At 38.1% G+C, this 20,819-nt stretch overlaps 2 protein-coding genes across 5 annotated transcripts in view; one reads left to right on the top strand and one right to left on the bottom strand.

Annotated features, from left to right (window-relative positions):
• trmu (tRNA 5-methylaminomethyl-2-thiouridylate methyltransferase) overlaps positions 1-12,701 on the bottom strand; it is a 33,368-nt gene extending 20,667 nt beyond the window's left edge. For 2 of the 3 annotated variants that reach the window (XM_043713688.2, XM_043713687.2), the window contains exons 1-2: positions 12,567-12,700; positions 1,192-1,357 (exon numbers count right to left, since the gene is read on the bottom strand). In XM_043713688.2, coding sequence (XP_043569623.2) covers positions 1,192-1,357; positions 12,567-12,651 — 251 coding nt within the window. In that variant the 5' untranslated portion in view covers positions 12,652-12,700. Of the gene's footprint in view, positions 1-1,191; positions 1,358-12,566 lie in introns of all 3 variants that reach the window. The other variant, XM_087999544.1, reaches the window with a different exon arrangement.
• A 54-nt stretch (positions 12,702-12,755) lies between these two features.
• On the top strand, positions 12,756-20,240 carry LOC122561688 (serine racemase). Of its 2 annotated transcripts, none has more exons than XM_043713694.2 (7): positions 12,756-12,884; positions 15,140-15,327; positions 15,995-16,173; positions 18,549-18,679; positions 19,238-19,386; positions 19,464-19,553; positions 19,817-20,240. In XM_043713694.2, the coding sequence occupies exons 2-7, from the start codon at positions 15,153-15,155 to the stop codon at positions 20,053-20,055; spliced, it is 963 nt and encodes a 320-aa protein (XP_043569629.2). In that variant the 5' UTR covers positions 12,756-12,884; positions 15,140-15,152; the 3' UTR covers positions 20,056-20,240. The 2 variants fall into 2 exon arrangements, with proteins under 2 accessions (XP_043569629.2, XP_043569628.2); XM_043713693.2 differs by lacking the exon at positions 12,756-12,884 and adding an exon at positions 12,885-12,965.
• Positions 20,241-20,819: the final 579 nt, after the last annotated feature.

A 20,819-nucleotide genomic window follows, 5' to 3' on the forward strand; every position in this document is an offset into this window, starting at 1 on the left:
TTTTGGGGGTAGGAGCGGAGATTAGGCAGCCAACCTAACACAGAGGAGAAACGGTTGCAAGGTAATAATGAACTTTAAGACTGGACATTCAATTGGCAAGTGAATTTCAAGACAAATAACTACAAAGTATTACAGTCTGGTTAAAACAAAATCTCACATTACTTGGAAAACAAGATTCTAAAGCATATAGAGGAGCAAAGGGATCTAGAAGCACAAACACACAAACCAATATAGGAGCAGAATTAGGCCATTTGGTCCATCAAGTCTGCTCTGCCATACATATGTTTCTCAATGTCGAGTGTGGGGTGCTGGAAAAGCATAGCAGGTCAGGCAGCATCCAAGGAGCAGGAGAATCAACGTTTCTCAATCCCATCCTTCTGCCTTCTCCCCCAAACCCCTGTTTCCCTCAAGAACACGGAGGCTGTGTCCTCAGCTCCTACTCTTCCTAGTCATGGCAACATCATCTTCATGTCCACTCTGCCCAGGCCTCTCAGTATTCTATGTTTCAATCAGATCCACTCCATTCTTCTAAAATCCATTGAGTACAGACACAGTGCTTAATCACTTCTCACATGACAAATCCTCTATCCCTGGGATCGTTCTTGTAAACCTTCTCTGGACCCCCTCCAGCAAGTTCTTCCTTAGATACAGGACCCAAACTTCTCTCAATATTCCTGAAATAACTCCATAGTGTTCAATATTCTGTCTCCAAGTAACTCTTTATTTACATTGGAGAGTCCTTATCACTGATCCAGCTTCCTCAGAGTCAGCTGTCAGTGAACACCCCCGCCCCCCACCAACACCCCCGTCCACCCCACTACGCCCCCGCCCGTCCAGCCCCGCCCCCGCAAACCCCACCCCGGCCCGTCCAACTGCCAACCCCGCCCGTCCAACCCCCACCCCCACCCATCTAATCTTTCTTCTTTTTCTTCTATTGTTAGCTTCAGTTTCTCATTTCGCTATTGACAGGAGAAGACTGTTGGATCTTCATTTTCAATGCCTGCTCTTGGCTACTTTTCTCTCTTAAATTGTACATGAAAAGCCTTTCAATTCCAGAACATCTACTTTGATCTAACCCATTCACTTATTTTCTTTGCATTCAGAAATACAGAAACTAGCAAAATCACCTTCAAAATAATCATTACACGAGTATTTTAAAAGTAAAGACTGAGTTGAAAACTTGTACATTACCTAAAGACCTCATGCCAATACTCTTTCACATAAGAAATCTGATGAAAAGGGATGTTGAGCATCTTACAGACTCTGAAGGCATCTTCACAGTCCTGATTCCCAGCACAAGCACCATGTTCATCGAACAAATCCCAGTTCTTCATAAAGACACCGGTCACGTGGTAGCCTGGTGAAAATATATTGGATTCTTTTTTTGTAATATTGTATTACTTGAGAAGTCATGCACCGTCAAGATAAAACGTGACCATAAATATAATGAGGAGATTACTCTAGGAAAATAATTCTTTTCTTGAACTGAAAATTTCTATAAATAAGAGGATCAATAGTTTCCAAATCCACAAAATAAATATCAAGATTTGAGAAGATGTTATTTTAGTATGACAGATTTTTTTTGTAAACTAACATGTTTGGTTATAAGTGACTTGTAACAAAAGCTTGGCACCCAGTTCAGAGAATTCATATCACTGATTTTCTCAAACAATGCAAAAAGTCATCGCCAAATATATGTCCCATCAGTCCACAGTACATTACATATAGAAACTTTTATGTGGAGGGGAAAACGGCCAGAATGTGGCCAAGTGATCATGTTTCCATAGCTGGAAGGCTCAGTTAGTCACTAAATTAGTTTATTAAGTTACATGGGGATGGGAGAAGTCACAGCGCTCATTCCTTTGGCTTGTATAATAGTTTACAGGTATGTGGAAGCCAGTTTTGTCCTTGATAAACTAATAATTTAGACAATGTACTCTGCTGCATATGGAACCAAGGAGTGGTATTTCAGGAAATATGACACTGGTTAGCAAGTTCTGGAATGGCTTACTGGCACAATGCCTAACCTGTAATGGAAACTAAACATGATAGTTATAATACCTCATCCAGAGGACATGGATCAAATGCACAAAACAGCACTGAATAGGCTCAAAATGACACTGAAGCTGGAATAAATCTGCTGCCCTTCCAAGCTCAGAAAGGTTCATGTCTGATGAATCATTACTCTTTGCCCGAATATAAATTGATTTTCCCAGCAGTTACATAAAAGTCATCTATTAGACTAGCGCATTTTGTAAGTACTTACATATGTTTTGTAAGTACTTATTATTATGTTTTGCGTGAAAAATTCAGAGTACAACTGAGAGATCTGGTGGTTAGCTGGAATATAACAAGTTGAGAGAGAAAACTGAACTGATTAATACACGGTTCAATTGTTTCCTAGTTATAGATCAGTAATCAGAGCTTTTCACTTAGTCACAGTGCTGTGCACATATTTTAGAGAAGCTATATAGTAGATATTCTCAGAACAAGGCTAATCATAGCCAAATCTGATTATGTCATGTTGATCCATAGTACGTTGTGTACACATTGATTTTTACTTGGGGAAGAAAAATCACTACAGTGATCCACTTTTTAGTGTTTTACTAGTTTCACAAACTGTTAATGACTCTCAAGATAAATACTCTTTGAGGGGTCAGACAACTGGACTGTGGTGAAGACTATTACTTTCTATTCAGTGTACCATGTTAAATCATGCATTTCAAAAGACTGAACAAACTTGATAAATCATTGCAAAAATTAATACCTTTGGGCAAATTCAGCTTCAAATCCTATAAAAATGCAGACAAAATATGGAAATGGAAGATACATTTTTTCCTTCTTCCAAAGCAGTTCTCTTACTGTTAGATACATACACACAGCTTCCAGATAGAGCTGAAAGCAAACTTTTGAAGTTTCAAGGCTGCATTCACAGAACCTTTAAAGTAAATTCATTGCCACAAATAGCCAGGAGTTGTTTGATAGCCTTAAAGGGCTACACGTTGATTTAAGTTTGTAGAGGTGACTAAGAATATGCATCTTTGAAAAGAGTATCAAGATTGGTTTGAAACCACCATAACTTGTAATACTGAGCAGATGTATAGTTCAGGTGATAAAAGATCATCTGTTTAAACAATGTAGATGTGCTTGGAAATGTTATCAAGAACAAGATATAACAATGATTTGGAGATACTGGTGTTGGACTGGGGTGTACAAAGTTAAAAATCACACAACTGTTCACTGTTGCGACGTTTAAGTTATAGTCCAACAGGTTTAATTGGAAGCACTAGCTTTCAGAGCACCGCTCCTTCATTAGGTGGTTGTCAAGATATAACAAATGAAACATGTAAGATTCTCCATGTCAGCTTATTTATAAAAGATATGTAAGAAGTGCATAATTTCAGAAATATGATTTAAACATTGTTTGTGGCATATTCTATTCAGTACTGGAATCAATTTGCTATTCATCCGAATAAATGAAAAAAAAATCAACATACAGCCAGCCTCTGCCATACTGGAGTAAGATGTGACAAGGAGGAAACTGCCCTCTACTGTTTCTGAATGTTGAAACTTAATCTTGAAAGACTACAGTGATATTTCCATTTCCCACACTAATTATCCTTCTGATTTCTGTCAGTAATAATGAAAATTTATTGTAAAATGATGTGCACTATTGTACCACACGCTTGTACTTAGTGAGAATTGGATTAACAGTGTCACTCACCCGAGTTAAGAAAAACACAAGACAGACCATATGCAATGGATCTGAATTGGACAAAACTAAGACTAAGGGTGAACAAAATACAATAATCTAATCAGTTGAGACAGACTTTCATTTTACAGAATTCAATGAGGTCCTTAAAACTGAATTAAATAAAGTGTCACAGTACTGTTAGTTTAAATTGCCAGAGCCTTTAGCCTGGGGAACCTGCCATCCATATCCTAGTCTATTCTTTAAGTGACTCAGTGACAAACCTGAAGTGCTAACATTATTTTTCTCCCTAAGTATGGTATTGGACCTGCTTAGTGTCTCCAGCATTTTCTGTTTTCATTTCAGATGTACAAGAGCCACAATATTTTGCTTTTGTATTAAGATCTGGCAAGACGGTGCAATGATGATGACATCCTGCTGAAGCCCTGAAAATTGTAAATAAAGCAGAGAAAATGGAACAGTAAAAGGTATATATTTCTCTAAATTTCATTTGTTCCTGCTTACAGATTCAGTCACATAGCATGGAAACAGACCCTTCAGCCTAACTCATCCATGCCAATCAGACATCTGAATTTGACATAATCCCATTTGCCAGTATTTTGCCCATTTCTATCTAAACCATTCCTATCCATTTACCCATCCAGGTGTCTTCTAAACGCTGTAATTGTACCACTTTTTCTGATGGCTCATTGCATACATGCACCAGCCTGTATGAAAAAGTTACCTCTCAGGGCTTCTTTAAATCATTCCTCTCTCACCTCCAATTTTGACCTCCTCCACCCTAGGTAAAAGAGCTTGGCTATTCACCCAATGCATACCCCTAATATTATAAACCTCTATAAAAGTCACCCCTCAGCCTCTGACACTCCAGGGAAAAAAAGCCCCAGTCTTTCCATTAGGTATCTCATTTGCTTCTGCAATCTGTTGGCACTTTATAAAAGTTGCTATATCTCAAATGTTAGCAAGATAAGTCTTGACAGAATCTTTAATGGCATAAGTCACCAGTGCTGCCACATACCATCCACATAAAAAGACTTCTTCAACAGATAACTGGAATAAGAATCATAACTGAATTTCCCCTTCCAGTGGCCCTACATCAACTAATATTGAAAAGCCTAGATCAGAGTGGGACCTTCACAGATTTTAATGCTAAGCTACTAACTTAACAGACAATCAACCATCAGGGCAGCTGGAAGTTTCACAACTTCATTTGAGACATTATCAGGCTGTTCTTGAGCTCCCTCTGGTGGTGCCCTAGTTGTGAAACAATCAAAGCAACCAGTTTAATCTGGACTCATTAATTTCCTAAATGCAGGACAGAAACAATCAGGCATCCACATTCATTAAAAAGTACAAAAAGAGAACAGTTGGTGTGGAACTAATGATGAGTGATGAAATTTCGCCCTACAAAACACAAATACAGAGTGCTCAATAGACATTATAAATTACTGGTCAAGAATGATCAGGATGGGATTGGTATCAAGCACTGGAATTTATAGAGTGGCTCTTACACAGAAGAACACCCCCAAAACATTTCACAGCAGCATTATCAGACAAAACTAGATACTGAGACACTTGAGAAAATATTAGTACAAAAGCAAAACATTACAATAGTGCTAGAAATGTGAAATTTTATTTAAAAACACAGCAAATGTTGGAAACATTCAATAGACCTGGCATAATCTATAGATAGAAAAACAGGGTCACTGTGTCAGATTTGTGCCCTAATGAACATTAACTCTGTTTTTCTCTTTTCACACATGCTGCCAGGCTTGCTAACTATATCCAGTGGTAGCTGTTTCTATCAAACAAACATGAGGATAGATGATAAAAATTTGATCAGAGGGTAACACATGAAGTTTTCCCTGATTGCCACTGCTGGCACCTCACTGATATGTGCCACCTCTGCCAGTATGTGACACAATGCAAGGGCTGTTTGAGATGACTCATGGTCATTAATCCATCTTGTTTATGCTGTATTAAAGGTCTAATAATGATCAGTGGTCAAGCTGTACCATTGTAGAGATGTTACAGGAGATGAATGCGTCTTATTCAATAAGATGAGTTAAAAGTTGGGCCGAAGGGCCTGTTTCCACACTGTAAGTAACCTAAACCTAAAAAGCATGATAGGAATAAGCACAATTAGCATTACTACTAAGGTTTTCTTTACTGGAATTCATCAGATTTAGAGAATGCATCTGCTCCCCATTGTGGATAACTTCCCAGTTCCACTCAAACACTATCTGTCACATCATCAGACTAAGTGGAGCTAAATACAACTTCACTATCAATTCTTTCCAAACCATTACCTTATGCAACAAGGAGTGGGTGTTAAGTAGCAACGAGTAGGAGGAGAGAGACCTGCTCCAGAAATGAGTAAAATGAGTAATAATATCCTAGAACAGGTGACTAGAAAATATATGTACTACCATTATCTGAGGGAGTCCTATAGTGAAGTGGTAGTGTCCCTACCTTTGAGCCAGGAGACCCGGTTTCAAATCCCACCTCCTCCAGGAGTGTGTAATAACATCTCTGAACAGGTTGATTAGAAAATATTTACTCACATTATCTAGGTCCAAGTAACACTGTACTTAAAATTTTCAACCAACAGACTCCCAAATGAAAGGTCGCTGACCTGAAACACTGGGTGGAATATTAAAAATGGACTGATTGGCATGAGCTACAGTGAGATTCTTGACAGAATCAGGTGACTTCAGCAGTGAGGTCCATCTTGATTGTCATCAAGATCATCTCACTCGACCTTTTACACAAGCAGTGCGGCAAAATTCTCGTTAGGCAGCAACAAGATACTAAGAAGGGATTGTTGCTTATTAAACACCTTGGTAATGCCACAAATTGCCTTATTAACATTCAGCCTCCCATCTTACTAAACAAGCTCAAGAAAAGCTCAAGTCAAAAAACTCAGCAAGGAAACCAGAGTGAGGACTTGGCAGATTCAGCTTGCCACTTGATCCAAGTGACTTCCATGGCCATACCCTAGGGCATGATCAACATGCACCAGTTGCACTCATTCCCATTCCACAGCATTCAGCATCGGACAACCCAACACAACCATCTTTGGCACTTCTACTGTGCACTGGCAGTGCTCTCTGGAAAGCACAGACCTCCATTACAAAGCATACCAGCAACTTGCATTAAAGGCTCAATGGGGACACTTTGTACACAGGACAGGCACCAGCTCTGGACTGAAGTAGATTACATATCAGGGCTTCTTACTTGCTCTCTTAGATCTCACTATCTTAGCACCTACATGCATAGTCACAGCATCCCTGCCTTGCCTTGCTTGTTGTGCTAATTAGCGCAGACACAAAAACTGGTGGCTTGCCTTGCTGCTAAGCAATTATCAGCCTCGAAGATGTGCAATTTGCGGAATGGTAATATGTTGCGGAATTATAATAAGTTACATCAGCCTTGTGAAAACTTACTTGGCTTGTGGCGAAAAACACTCAAGAAAATCCAATGCAACTCAGATTTAGCGAAAAAAAAGACTGTTAACTCTGCTTCTCTCCATAGATGCTTGCTGACCTGCTGAACTTTTCCAATTGATTTGTTTTTATTTTGGATTGCTGGCATCAAAATACAAATAGTATTTTGTTTCATTTCAGGCTCTCTGGAACATTTCCTTAAACGTTTCAGTATTTTTACTGCACTACTGAAATAAATCTTACTCCAGCAGTAATTCTGCTCAAAAGAGCAATTTTATTCAGTATTAACATAAATTATTAATATTTCAAATAAGCTGCAAAAACTAACTTGTGTTCCACACCTTTAGTCTATGTTTCTTATTTGACTTTATTTCTAATTTATTACTGATGAAAAAAATAATTTAAGTAATTTTAAAACAGAGCAGCACTTTCATAATTTGGGATGTGGTTTCAATCAATCATTTTTAGTGCCCAACTGGGAAAAAAATGCAGATGTGAAGGCTCCCAACATCTTAAATCGATCACATACAACAAAAGCAACTTTCGTTGCTTCCTGCTTACACTGGAACACCACTTACAGTGCTTTTCAATAAAGAGCTAAAGGATATACTGACAACACTTATAACGCATGGGAATCTCTGCAGCATCCTCAGTGTGTCCATATAGACCTGCCTCAGACACTAAAGCACCTACATGGCTGGAAAGCAAGGGCTTTATTGTAGATTCTTGATTGTTGGTGGCATCCAGTCAGAAATGTCAATGGAGCCAATCAAGAAACATAGCTGTTCTTGTTTCAAGTAATTCACTTCTTAATACAGGTTGGTCTGCTATAACGCGCATTTTGTTAATGTGAATTTGCTATAACACGACTGACGAATTGGGGGCACTGTTTGAATAGCGCGATCTTTTAAAGTGTGCATTGGTTAAAATGCGATTCCGATCCAGTTAATTTAAATGGTGCTGTTATTACGCCATTTTCTTATACACTGGATTGCACAAGAATGGAACTATCGCATTATAGCAGAACTGACTGTACAATAATTATGTGAGGCAAGTGTAACCAGAATACCCTGCATTCTATGGATGCTATTAATTAATCTTTATACACATTGATCTTTAGCCTTTGCCCATTCAACAAGAATGCTAAGTTAATTTTAAACAGACCACTGAACTGTTAAAGAATCTCAGTGTTTACAGCATTGAAGGAGACAATTCAGCCAACTATGAACATGCCACCCCTCTGCAGAAATCATTCAGATAGTGCCACTTCTGTGCCTTCTCCCGCTGACCTGCACACTTCTCCTCATCAGATAATTATCCAAATCCTTTTGAATGCCTTGATTGCATTTGGGTCCACCACATTTGCAGGCAGCATATTCCCCATCCTAAACACTCACTGTGTAAGATGGTTTTCCTCCCTTCACCTTTGTTTCTTTTACCAATCATCTAAAACCTGTGACTTTTTTGGTCTCAAACAATGGGAACAGTTTCTCTCCATCCTGGCCAGAGGTCAGAATTTGAATACATCTATCAAATATCTTCCCAGCCTTCCCTTGTCCAAAGGAAAAACCCAACTTCTGCAACCTATCTACATAATCAAAGTTCCTCATCCCTGGAAGTAATCTGCAGTCACTATTCATCATTCTTGTGAATCTGTCCCTTGCCCACCACCTTCACATCCTTCCTAAGGTCTGGTGCCCAGTATTGAATACAATACAGCAGAACCAGTACTTTATGCAGATTTAATATAATTTGTTTAAGTACAATATGCCCATATTTATAATACGCACAGTGCCGTCCAGTTTTTTTTAACCATTCCTTCAGCCTGCATTCTACCTTCAATAATTTGCACAGCCAGGTATCTGTGTCCTTCTTATTACAATGAATCACTTCACATTTTTCTGTGCTAAGTTTCATCTGTCAATTGTCCATCCTTTCCACCTGTACTTCTGAAGTTTCACAGAATCGCCATCAGTCACAATATTTCCATGTTTCATATTATAAAATTTTGAAATTGAAATAAGACTGACCCTAACAACAGCCCATTTAGTAATTTCAGTAATCCTAATAATTTCTTTTCTAATCCATAGTGATTCATGAGTTTTCTTTAATTATCAAGTGTTAAGAAACTAATTTTATTGATATGGGATAAGTGAAATGAATCTTTCTACAAGGCTAATATATAAAAGTTATTATATACAAATAGTCATTTGATCATATAGAACTTGAATATTATTTAAAAAAAGACATTTTGTCAAAGCTTCTTAGCTTGCACACAACAGGATGATTTGCAAAAACTGATAATGAAAATTAAAACATTCAGACTCCATAAGAGGACACTGCTAATTGGCAGAGGAAGAATTAACTGGTTAATACCACATCAAGTTGGAAGAGATATTTGCTGAGGTCAAACTCCTCTACTCTCAGCTATCCCATCACAAAGCAGCGTACACTGAATACAGTGAATCCTTGAGGGTATGCCTATCTAATCTAGCTCAGATACATGACAAGATTGCAAATAACATGGCCAATTTTCACATGCAATGTGAATGTCTGTAAGCAAACCTACAAATCACTAAATGCGATAGAGAGACCGGATTAGTCATCCTTAACAAGTTGATAATACCAACACATTGAAGGCCATTCTTAACGATGGGTACAAATTTATATGCATTGCACCAGACACTCATCATTATAGGACAGCCCTACTCCAACACATTTGCTTAACTTGTATAAGTGCAATGAGTGCAGTCAGGTGATGTATATGATAGGGTTTGTTCTCACGGCTCACATATGCAAGTGCTGGAACAAGGCACACAAAGGTGATGTCCCTTTACTCCCTACCTTATCTACATAATATGAACTGCTACATGATTGATTGTAGCAATTTGCTCAATGACGTGGTCTATGAATCTCAGTGCCAGGATTACAGTCTTCCTAAATAATGGAAAGAAGCAGGGATGCAATGGACAGAGCTAAGAGGTCTCACAGCTGACAGATATGATCAAGCTCACATGTCCTACCCTCATGACTGGTGATCAATTCTCCTCCCTTCACTTCAAGGGTTCAACAAGGAGATAATCACCAATATTGATGTCACCTCATAAGCACTATTAAACCAAAGCTTGATGATTTGAAGGTTTAATTGCAAATACTTCATATTAATGATTTGGAGATGCCAATGTTGGACTGGGGTGTACAAAGTTAAAAATCACATAACACCAGGTTGTAGTCCAACAGGTTGGACTATAACCTGGTGTTATGTGATTTTTTAAATACAGATTAAGTGACTGATGCATGGATAGATGAAGGCACTGTCTTTTTTATGCACTTTCCTATTCTGAGAGACACACCTTTGTCCTTGAATGTTAAGATTCCTTGATAACAGAGCCTTCTCTATTTGAATTTGTTCAGGGTTTCTTCTCCCCCTATGTACTGGTTCTTACACACTTAAGAATTGGTTTTCAGAATGCCTTTTTTGAAAATTTCATGTGGATCCTTGGTATACAGGAATCCTCCATGTGAGCCACATGGCTGACCCAGTGAAGGTCAGTTCTAATAAACATGCTAGTGATACCTGGTATGAAGCACCTTGCAAGAAACATTAGGGGTTTTGACCAATCACTTGGCATTGCAGATAGATTTTAAGCAATGAAGACAGAATGCATTAGTCACATTGTAATAGAAGTAGGTCACCTGTGCCTCATAGCCATAGGGAATTGATGCAAGAACCTCTAACTGAGTAGACTTTGATCTTTGCCTTAAAACAAACTCCCTGCTCTTTTCAAATCCTGTGGTCGAGCCTACCAAACGTGAGCTCGCTGTGGCGAGGTTACTGACAATTCCATCATCCAACACAATGCTGTTTGAGGGAATACTCACAAGATAGCAGGACTTCTGAAGGTGAAAGGTGTATTTTTGATTGTGACTATGAAATACCTATACCACACTGAAGGAAGAAGGCAACTTACCACGACTTTCTCATGGGCAAACACTAGTCTTGTCAGTGACACTTATGAAACATATTTTTCAAAAAAGTCCTATGTGACTGTCTCTGACAATGTGATGTATTCCAGGCTGCAGCACTGCTTTTGGCAATGTTGTGTACCTGATGACATTAGTTGGAATGCTCTTGGTGAAAACTCCTGTTTAGGTTGTCATCACTGTCAAGATACAACGCACTTCCTTCTGTGGGAGATGGCTTACCCCTGACTCTGATTCAAAACAACCCAGTGTCCCACAGAACGCTCAACTAGTAGTCTCATCAATACATGCCTAAAGATGAATATTCCTAAATCCATAAACTCACTGGAATGTCATATAGGGAGAACACGGTGGCTCAGTGGTTAGCACTGCTGCCTCACAGTGCCAGGGACCCAGGTTCCCACCTTGGGCAACTGTCTGTGCGGAGTTTGCACATTCTCCCGGTGTCTGCATGGGTTTCCTACGGTTTCCTCCCACAATCCAAAGATGTGCAGGTCAGGTGAATTGGCTATGCTAAATTGCCCATATGTTAGGTGCATTTAGTCAGAGGTTAATATAGGGTGGGGGAAATAGATCTGGGTGGGTTGCTCTTCGGAGGGTCAGTGTGGACTTGTTGGGCTAAAGGGCGTGTTTCCATACTATACGAAATCTAATCTAACACAGCCTGAATACTGTACATTGGATAATAATAGTGACCTTCTAATGTGTTGTGGCAATACTGCCCTGCCTCATGATTCAATAGCTGATATTTTTTTAAAAAGCACTTTGATCCATCACATCCATGCTACCAAAAACAACCACATAGTCTAATGCCATTTTCCAGCTCTTGGCCCACAGCCTCATACGCCTTGTCATTGCAAGTCTGTTTTGTATTCAACTTGTTCAGAGTTACATACCAAGGTAGCCTTAACTGCTTCACTGGGCACTGCTTCAACTACCTCGTTGAATGCTTTTACAGCAAGGTTTTTGGACAGTAAAGGAACTAAGGGATATAGGCAGAAGTGAGGGCTGTAGATGCTGGAAAGCAGAGTTTAGATCAGAGTGGTGCTGGAAAAGCACAGCAGATCAGGCAGCGTCCGAGCAGGAAAATCGACGCTTCGGGCAAAAGCCCTTCAATAGGAATGGACAGGGATATGTTGAGTAGGCGGGTAGTGGAACTGAGTCTACGAAAGGATCAGGCAGACATTGAATGGCGGAACAGGCTCCACGGGCCAGATGACTTACTCCTATACCTCTGGAACACATGCGACTTGTTCCCAGGTAGGGACTGTGCCACAAGAACAAGTCTTAGCAACAGTCAGCAGGGGCCTTGCACCAGCTTAATGTCCAGATCCCAATAATTGCTGCAGTCCAGCGGTGGATACACTGTGTCCCAGAATGAAACACTGTGTTAAATCTGTAACGATGTACTGTCAGCTCCTCACCTTTCCGTCTCAGCAGCAGCGCCGCTACAGCGCTATCCACACCTCCGGACAGGGCACACACCACATGCCGCAGCGGGCGGCTCATCACCCCGAGCCAAGGGCAGCCTCTCTGCTAACCCCTCAGCTCCGTGTACCTCCCAATACCAATCCCCCAGGAAACAGTGTCTGGCTGGTGGAGTCCGCCCCGGAGTTATTTGTCCCCTGCACACACACACAGCCCTGACATTGTTTAACCCCCTGCCCATCCCAACCCCGTGGTGTGTTTGAACGGACAGGGGAACATGAAGACACGGTGCGGCTCCCTGAAGTCAAACACCAGTGAGTATTGACAGAGCAGAAACTGCTGGTATAAGGAAGCTCCTTTATTTCTAAACAAACCTCTGGGGACCCAATGTCAAGGTATACAAATACTCCCCCCCCGCCTCACCACCTTGGAATATTTTACCGGCAATTTAATACAATCGAGGGCATAAGATTTAATTTGTCTTTGATGATATTGTTTAATAAGGTTCGAAGAATTCCGTCAGAGAAGTGAGAGGGATGACCTCTGATGTTCAACAATGAAACTTTTCTAAAAAATATTTAAGCAAAACAACACCGTCCTTGCGATGTTATGATACCTTTGACAGGCCGCTTCATTTTTTTAGTTTCTGACAGAATGCCGGAAATACATATTGGAAAGAGTCTTAATGCTGCACAGGAACGGGAAGAGTGGATGAGGGACTGACTTAAAAAGCAGTGAACACTTTTTAATTTTTTTTTAAAAGAAATACTTATTTTATGTTAAAACATACTACCACTAAACTTATTTTTCATGGCTGTTTTGATCTTGCTGCTGCCTTGTGTGTGCGCTTTCCAGCTGTTCCAGACTTACTTTCTCCTGCGATCAAGATGATCGACGTCACCAATGCTATTTTTTAGAACAACATTTTTAAGAGTATACTAAAACCCTGTCACGATCTCGGGACAGAGCAAAGTCAAATGCAAACAATAAAGAATTTGGATATTGATAGTTTTTATTTGACTGAGTCAGAGTACAGCTGAGTCTTTCGTAACCGAGAGAATACAGTCAATTTACACATAACAATGCAATCTTCAAATCATCAACATAGATACTTACAATTGGCGGGAAGAATCCACTTAGCTCAGTTTAAAATAACTAACAACGGGATTGATATTGTGGAATTAAGTCTAATGCTCAAGGATAACTTGCCACCTGTTTAATGCGGATCTTTGTACATGACTATCTTGAGCTCACTAACAGGTTAGTAACATGTGTCACCTCGACCACCTTTCTGAGTGTACACACGCCTCTATCAAGGTTTTCGAAATGTTCAGGTATTTTGATTGCCTCAGATATTGGAGCTAACAACATTATTTTATTTGCAGTTAACACCAATAGAAATAGGGTTGACAGGGGGTGCTTATATCATTCATGAGGACAGTTAACAATTCAAAATTAATCTCAGGAAAATACGATTGCTCTTCGGAGAGCAATGGCCCTATGACCATTATTTCATGAAATGAAAATAGTTTCATTTTGAAAAGAAATCAATGTATTGAATATCTCAACAACAGATGAGCTTAGCTGAGATAGTGACAAATGTCACACAGTAGCCCCTGAGCTAGCAAGGTAGTAGGATTTACAGATTCCTGCCTTATGATTGCTTTCTAATGACTCCTACATTCAGTATTTGTGAATGACAGATAAACTGTTCACATAGTTATAGATACTTTAATCAACCTGTTCAAATATGTGATACACTTTTGGAGCAGGTAGGACTTGAACCCAGGATTTCTGGCTCAGAAGTTGGGACATGAACACAAGATCTCCTCACACTGCTGCACTCTGACTCACAATAAAAAAAACTATCAAATGATCACACATGAAGAATGGCCATTAGGGCAACTTAATGAGGGGCTCAAGTAACAACTTGCACCTATGTAATATCCTTAATATAGTAAATGTTCAAAGGCATATTACAAAAGGAGAGAACAAAACAAATAAAAGGGGATGCCAAACTAAGGAAGGAGAGTTGGAAGAGAGGGCCAAAGATTTAGTCAAGACTAAGATACACCTTGAAATATCATTAAAGAAATCAAGGGATTTAGGATAGCAAATAGGAACATGGCTGAGGGCTGTACCAACAATGATGGAATGAAAGGCAGGTGCAAAGCCACACAAAGGCTCAAGTTGAAAACCTGAAGAATGGGGAAGATGGCATATATTCGGTAAGGCAGCAAAGATCACAAGGGGCAGAAGGAATTGGAAAACTAAGCACTCATTTCACAGACTATGATACGATTCAGATTTTTTCAGGCAAGTAAATTGGAAACAAAACAATGATTCCTCACTTGATCCTTTACTGCATCAGGAGTCTTTTAGATGGCAATCTGAATCTTTGTTGTAGCAAAATTTGATCACAAACTGAGTAAAATTTCTGATAGTGATTCAAATCTCCCTGGCAACATTTTTTGAGCTTGGTAGATAGAATGAGACAAGAATGAGGTAGATACCAACTCATTCTTTAAAAAAAAGTTGAAGAAGTGCACTTCTATGCTTTACAATTCAGAGTAAGAACGGAAATGGAAGAAGCGGAAACCTTGCTGAGCTTACAGATGTTGCAGGAAGCCAGGGAGGCAGTAAAGCAGAGCACTTTGCAAGTTATTAAAACACCTATGATCCACCTGGCTAATGGTGCAGTTCCAATGAAAATCAACTGTGACCTGTATCTGAAGCTTGAAAACATGCAGACAACAGGTCAGTACAGTAAATACTTATACTGTGTTTTGAGTTTATTCCATGTACTGCAGTACAGTAGATTGATTTGTGAATTTTTAGGTTTTTTTAAGCTGAAGGGAGACACACTGTACATAATTATGTTCAGACTTACTGGTTAAACTGTTAAAACATAATGACAGAATATTTTGAAATTAATGTTTATTTAATAATATTGGATTTCTGAAACTAAAACATTGTTTTAAAAGTCAGAAATATTTAAAAAATTGTGCTACTAGTAGACCATGTCACTATAATAATTAGCCTTTTCTGAGACCAAAATCTGACTTAACTATGTAGCTATCCACAGGCATTAGTTTGTAATTAAGAGATATATAGCAAAATAGAGGAGTGACAAGTCAGGTAGAATTACATTTATTTACAGATGTCTTGTTAGCTCCTAGTGTGTAGGAATTTTACATCACTTCAGTTAGAACTGTGTTTTAAACATTTCTGGTTGACTGATTTTGTTTTCCCACTAATAAATGTATGAATGTAAGTTAATTTACTGACCTTAATACTGGCATACTACAATCTCTAATCTTAAAGTTGCGCAGAAAATGGAACCAATTTTGTAACATTCAATGTGGCACTTACAGTTTTTGATATGCCTTCAATACAAATATTACATAAACATATTATTTTGCAGGCTCATTCAAGATCAGAGGAGTAGCAAATCAGTTTTCCAGAAGAGAAAATGGGCACTTCATTACAATGTCAGCAGGAAATTATGGGAAAGCCTTTGCTTATGCTTTGAAGCATTTTGGGCATCGAGGAAAAGTATTAATGCCAGATACAGCACCGGCGTCAAGGACCGACCTGATTGCAGTAAGCATGGATATACATATGTTAACTGAAAGCATACATTTGAATTGAATCTAAACCTTTTCTGTAGCTAAAAACAAGGAAAGGAAAAGGCTATTTAGCCGGAAGCAAAGAGTGAATTGTTGCAACAATGACATCAGCTTACGAAGCAATCATATTTGTTTTCGGAAACATGGCCCAGGACAAGATTCAAGTGTAGGATGTCACCATGTCACTAGGCAGAGAATATAAAGTACAAAAAAAATGTAGTTCTACATCTGGACTTTAAAAGTCTGAAACTACAAGCCATTAAGAAGGGAAGGAGTTCCATATCTCTGAGGCCTTGGAAGAAACTTTTACCTTGGTGCTGTTCTCATTTTTAATGGTGAAGTGCCAAGTAGGAAGAGTTGTAGGAGTTATATTTGCCAAAGTATTGCATAGCATTACTTTATGTAATCATGATTACACAGCAATTTTGATATACCTGTGGCATCAGGCTGAGGTACCAGCTCAAGGATTTGGTTCCCTGCATAGATTAAAGAAGGAAAAGGAGTATTTGGTACTGTCCATTTGGTCAGATTAAGAGGTTATAGGCAGAAATCTAAAACTCTATTTACATTTCTGTTGAGAATGATGGAGGGGGATGAAACATATAAGGAAAAGTTACAAAATATTTGATGGTATGGTACAAACGTATTTCTTTTTGATTCTTTAAATGTAATTTTGCAATTTCAAAGACACCACCTGGGGAGATAATGTTGAGAGACTAAATGCAGTGATACAAAGTGGAAAAAATTAGGAAGCCTACACCGAGCTCAAAAGTGGAAGTAATTGGTGTGTGTAAGATGTACCTTTGGCTGAGTATTGGTGGATATTAAGTAGCTTACACTGTTTATTTGCGAGGTTTTAAAAATTTAAGTTGCATGCTTGCTGCCTATTTTCCACAGCAGACCGACTAAGTAAATATTCTTATTCAGGCCTGTGTTTCTGCTGCCCATTATGTGATGACTCTTCTGTTCACTGTCATTTTCCTTCCCCACCCCAACAATCCAGTGGTAAAATGGGGTAGAGTTTACAGTGCTAGTAGTGGCAAAGGGTCTGCTACTTCAAACAGCAAATATGGAACTGTAGGTTTAATTGCCTCTCAACTATCAGCAAATTATACTTTTAAATTTTACAGCTTAATTTACAGGAGTACAGGGCCTCCTCACAATTTGCACATACTTAATGAGATTTCAGAACTTTAAAAGTTAAAATGGATTTATTTAACATTAAAAATCTTGAATGTTGTCATCTTAATTGCAGTTCTACAATTAATGATATCTTAACTCCTTGTAGAGCAGGATCCTTGAATTGGATAGAGAATTCACATCAGGCCTACAGCAAGTAGATTGTTAAGAGTTACAAGAAACCCAAATGCCCTAAGCAAACAACACTTGATAGATAACAGGAAAGAGCTTTAATTTTGAATTCCATCACCAGTTTCAATAGATAGTTGTTTCTGCGTGGTTTATTCAATTTTGACAAATGAACTTTTATTGAAGATATATTTGAAGCCAAACTACAAAAAATAAAGTAAAACAGAAAAGGCCTGTTAGAGATTAATATTTTTCAAAATGTTACTTATCCCCACATATTTTGGCATAAAATACCAAAGTCAGAAAAATCAATGTATTTACTTGGAGATTTGAGTGGCCCCCACCACCCAGAGTGCAAAGACCCTAAACTGGATGCTGAATTCTAGCAAATTGACAAGCATCAACCAGCTTGCTATTACTTGATAGACCAAAGAGTTGAATTCAACACAAAACTTTACCAGCGTTTTCCTCTCCATGAATGCAGCCAGACCTGCTAAGTATTTCTAACACCTGGATATTTTGGTTTCAGTTTAAGCCCTGATTTCTGTTCAATTTAGCTTTAAACAAAATACAAAGTTTATTGGAACAAATGAGATGAAAAGTGGTAGCTCAGCACGTGCAAGATATTTGTGACTAGATCATCTTCATGTGCCTAGTGGCAAACATTTTGGAAGGTATATTTAGGGACTCCAAATTGTCAAAATAGTTTCAGATTCTATTAGGAAAATTGCATTTTCTCTGTAGGTATCTGAACTTGAGTTGAACAGAATACAATCAGCTTAAGTCACCTCAAAACCATAGTCATAAAATGAAATGCATCACTATGAACTGGTTAGAAACTTAGCTTTTTTAAAAAATAAAAAGATGCTTTACAAGTGATACAATTTCTATAACATTTGTATTCAAGAAACAAGTATTACAAATTAATTGACAGTGTTGTGTCCCTTCATAGGTCTTAATAAATAGCATAAATATTCTTTATTACAATTATCAATGGCATTAGTAATTTTGAATGTTGCACATTTTTATATCACAATCTAGAGTTATGGTGTAGAAGTTGAGCGGATGCCACCCAAGTCATTGTTGTCTGCTGTGGAACAATTTGTTGAGGATCAGAAAATGAGTTTCTTACACCCCTTTGATGACATAGATTTGATTGCTGGCCATGGAAGGTAAAAGTCCAATTCCTATCTTTCTCTTTTTAAACTGATGGAGGTGAAGTTACTTCCTTCTTACAATTTACTGCATTACACCAGAGCCAAAGAGGCAACCTCACTCACTCCATAGGATTTATTGACCAAACTGAGTCTAGTTCTCAGCTGGACACATCTAACTTTTACATAGGCTCTTGAAGAGATCATACTCAATATTACTTTATTCCAATAGTGACTCCCTAATCAAAGTAGAGTTAAGGCTATATTAAAAAAGTGACTTCCTTAATGAAAATTGTTTAATAGATCAAATAACTTTTGATGCTAGCTGCTTAGTATGCAATTTCATAAAAGTCTAATTTCATACACAAGAACAACTGTTGTATTGAATGCTTTTAACAGCAAGATACTATACTTCATACAAAACAGCAAAAACTAGAAAATGAAGCTACCAAAATGAGTACCTATTTCAGTAAGTAGCACAAGTGACTGGTGCAATTAAGTTTACTTCAAAAACATTAAGACAAAAAAAAACACTGATCTGAATCTAGATGGTATCTCTTTTTTATGTGTTATTAGCATTGGTCTAGAAATTCTTGAAGAAATTCCATATCCTGATGTTGTGGCAGTTCCTTGTGGAGGTGGTGGTTTGCTTGCAGGGGTGGCTGCTGCCATCAAACTATCTGGCTGTACAACTACAAATGTATATGGAGTGGAACCAAGAGGAGGTAAACTATACTTCACAGTTTCGTTTTGTACTCCAGTTTTAAAGGCACCAATTTCACCATTTATTCTTGATCATCAGCTTGTACCATGTACAGAAGTTTTAATGAAAATAAACCAGTGTCTATGGATGCAAACAGCATTGCCTCAGGACTTGCTCCACCATTTGCAGGTGAGTGAAGCTGAAGATACAGCTTTAGTTTCGAATGGGAGGTTAAAAAATAAGGATTGCAAAAAGCAAGTTGGACATTGGAAATTGTAAACAAATAATGTATTTGATAAGTGCAAAAAAAAATCAGATTGTTAAAAAATACCCAAGATGACTGCCAGAAAAACAATTCAAGGCATCAAAACTCAAAGCAAGAGAAAAAATTAAATATGCCAGTAAGACAAATATTTATCAGGGTCTTTCAAAGTCTTTCTATTCTGCAATAGGTACAAAAGCATTCCAGATTTGCAGACAACAAGTGAAAGAAATCCTATTGATATCAGATGATGAAATAAAAGCGGCAGTTTCCATGCTATACAAGATTGGCCTGGTTGTGGAACCCTCAGGAGCAGCTGCTTTTGCTGCTATTGTTGGAGAAAAGATCAATCTTAAAGGAAAGACAGCAGTGGTCATAATAAGTGGAGGAAATGTCAGTCCTGAAGAGCTTCAGCGTATTGTTCATTAAAAAATGAAAACAATTGTCATGCAGCTACACAGAACTATATAATTAATAATAACAGATTTAAAGTTTATGTAGAAATGGACATGACAATCCTGATACCTCATTTTGAGTTTAGTAAATAGTTACATTGAAACATTAGAGTTTTGTTCTCTCATAATTGTAGTGGGAAAATACAAGAACTGCACTAATTTGTTTTTTGTCGCCCTTTAAATCTCAGCGTAACTAATCTTTTATAATTTCATCTTGTGTATTGAAATGTCCTAACATACTTTTATTTTAATGCAGAATTTCAGCATAAGATATTAACCCAAGTATTACCTTTATTAAAATAGTGAATTCTGCAACTTTGCCTAATCACTTGAAATTACAGAACGTGAGCAACATTGTATAGAAACTTAGTGGATTTTGTACTCGGTGCCAAGGGATCTATATTCTAAGAATTGTGTTGCTATCTGGCTGTAATTACAGCTTTGATTGTAATTATTTTAATAAGAAAATACTTGCACAGCAAGGAGGAAGAGGCAACAGTAATTCTGAAAAATGTACACAAATTTCAAATTTTCTCTTTATTTGTTTGATTAGCTTTTCAGATTGTAAAATAAAAAAGTAAATCTACCAAGAAAACATGACTTTAACAGTGGCATTTACAATTTAGGATTAACTGCGGTCCAAAGACATTTTTAGTAAACCAGAAGAACAAGTGACAGACATTATTTCAGTCCAACCACAGACATAGAAAAACAAGAAAATTGTAGGTTTGTATTCAA

Source organism: Chiloscyllium plagiosum, unplaced genomic scaffold (genome assembly GCF_037043375.1).
Source record: "Chiloscyllium plagiosum isolate Xiang-an unplaced genomic scaffold, Cpla_swu_hap1 HiC_scaffold_23, whole genome shotgun sequence".
Lineage (NCBI taxonomy): Eukaryota > Metazoa > Chordata > Chondrichthyes > Orectolobiformes > Hemiscylliidae > Chiloscyllium > Chiloscyllium plagiosum.

Excerpts from the sequence above, each read along its gene's own strand:
- LOC122561688 (XM_043713693.2), top strand. Across the intron at positions 18,680-19,237 it reads TTGATTGCTGGCCATGGAAG|CATTGGTCTAGAAATTCTTG; the intron begins GTAAAAGTCCAA and ends ATGTGTTATTAG. Across the intron at positions 19,554-19,816 it reads ACTTGCTCCACCATTTGCAG|GTACAAAAGCATTCCAGATT; the intron begins GTGAGTGAAGCT and ends ATTCTGCAATAG.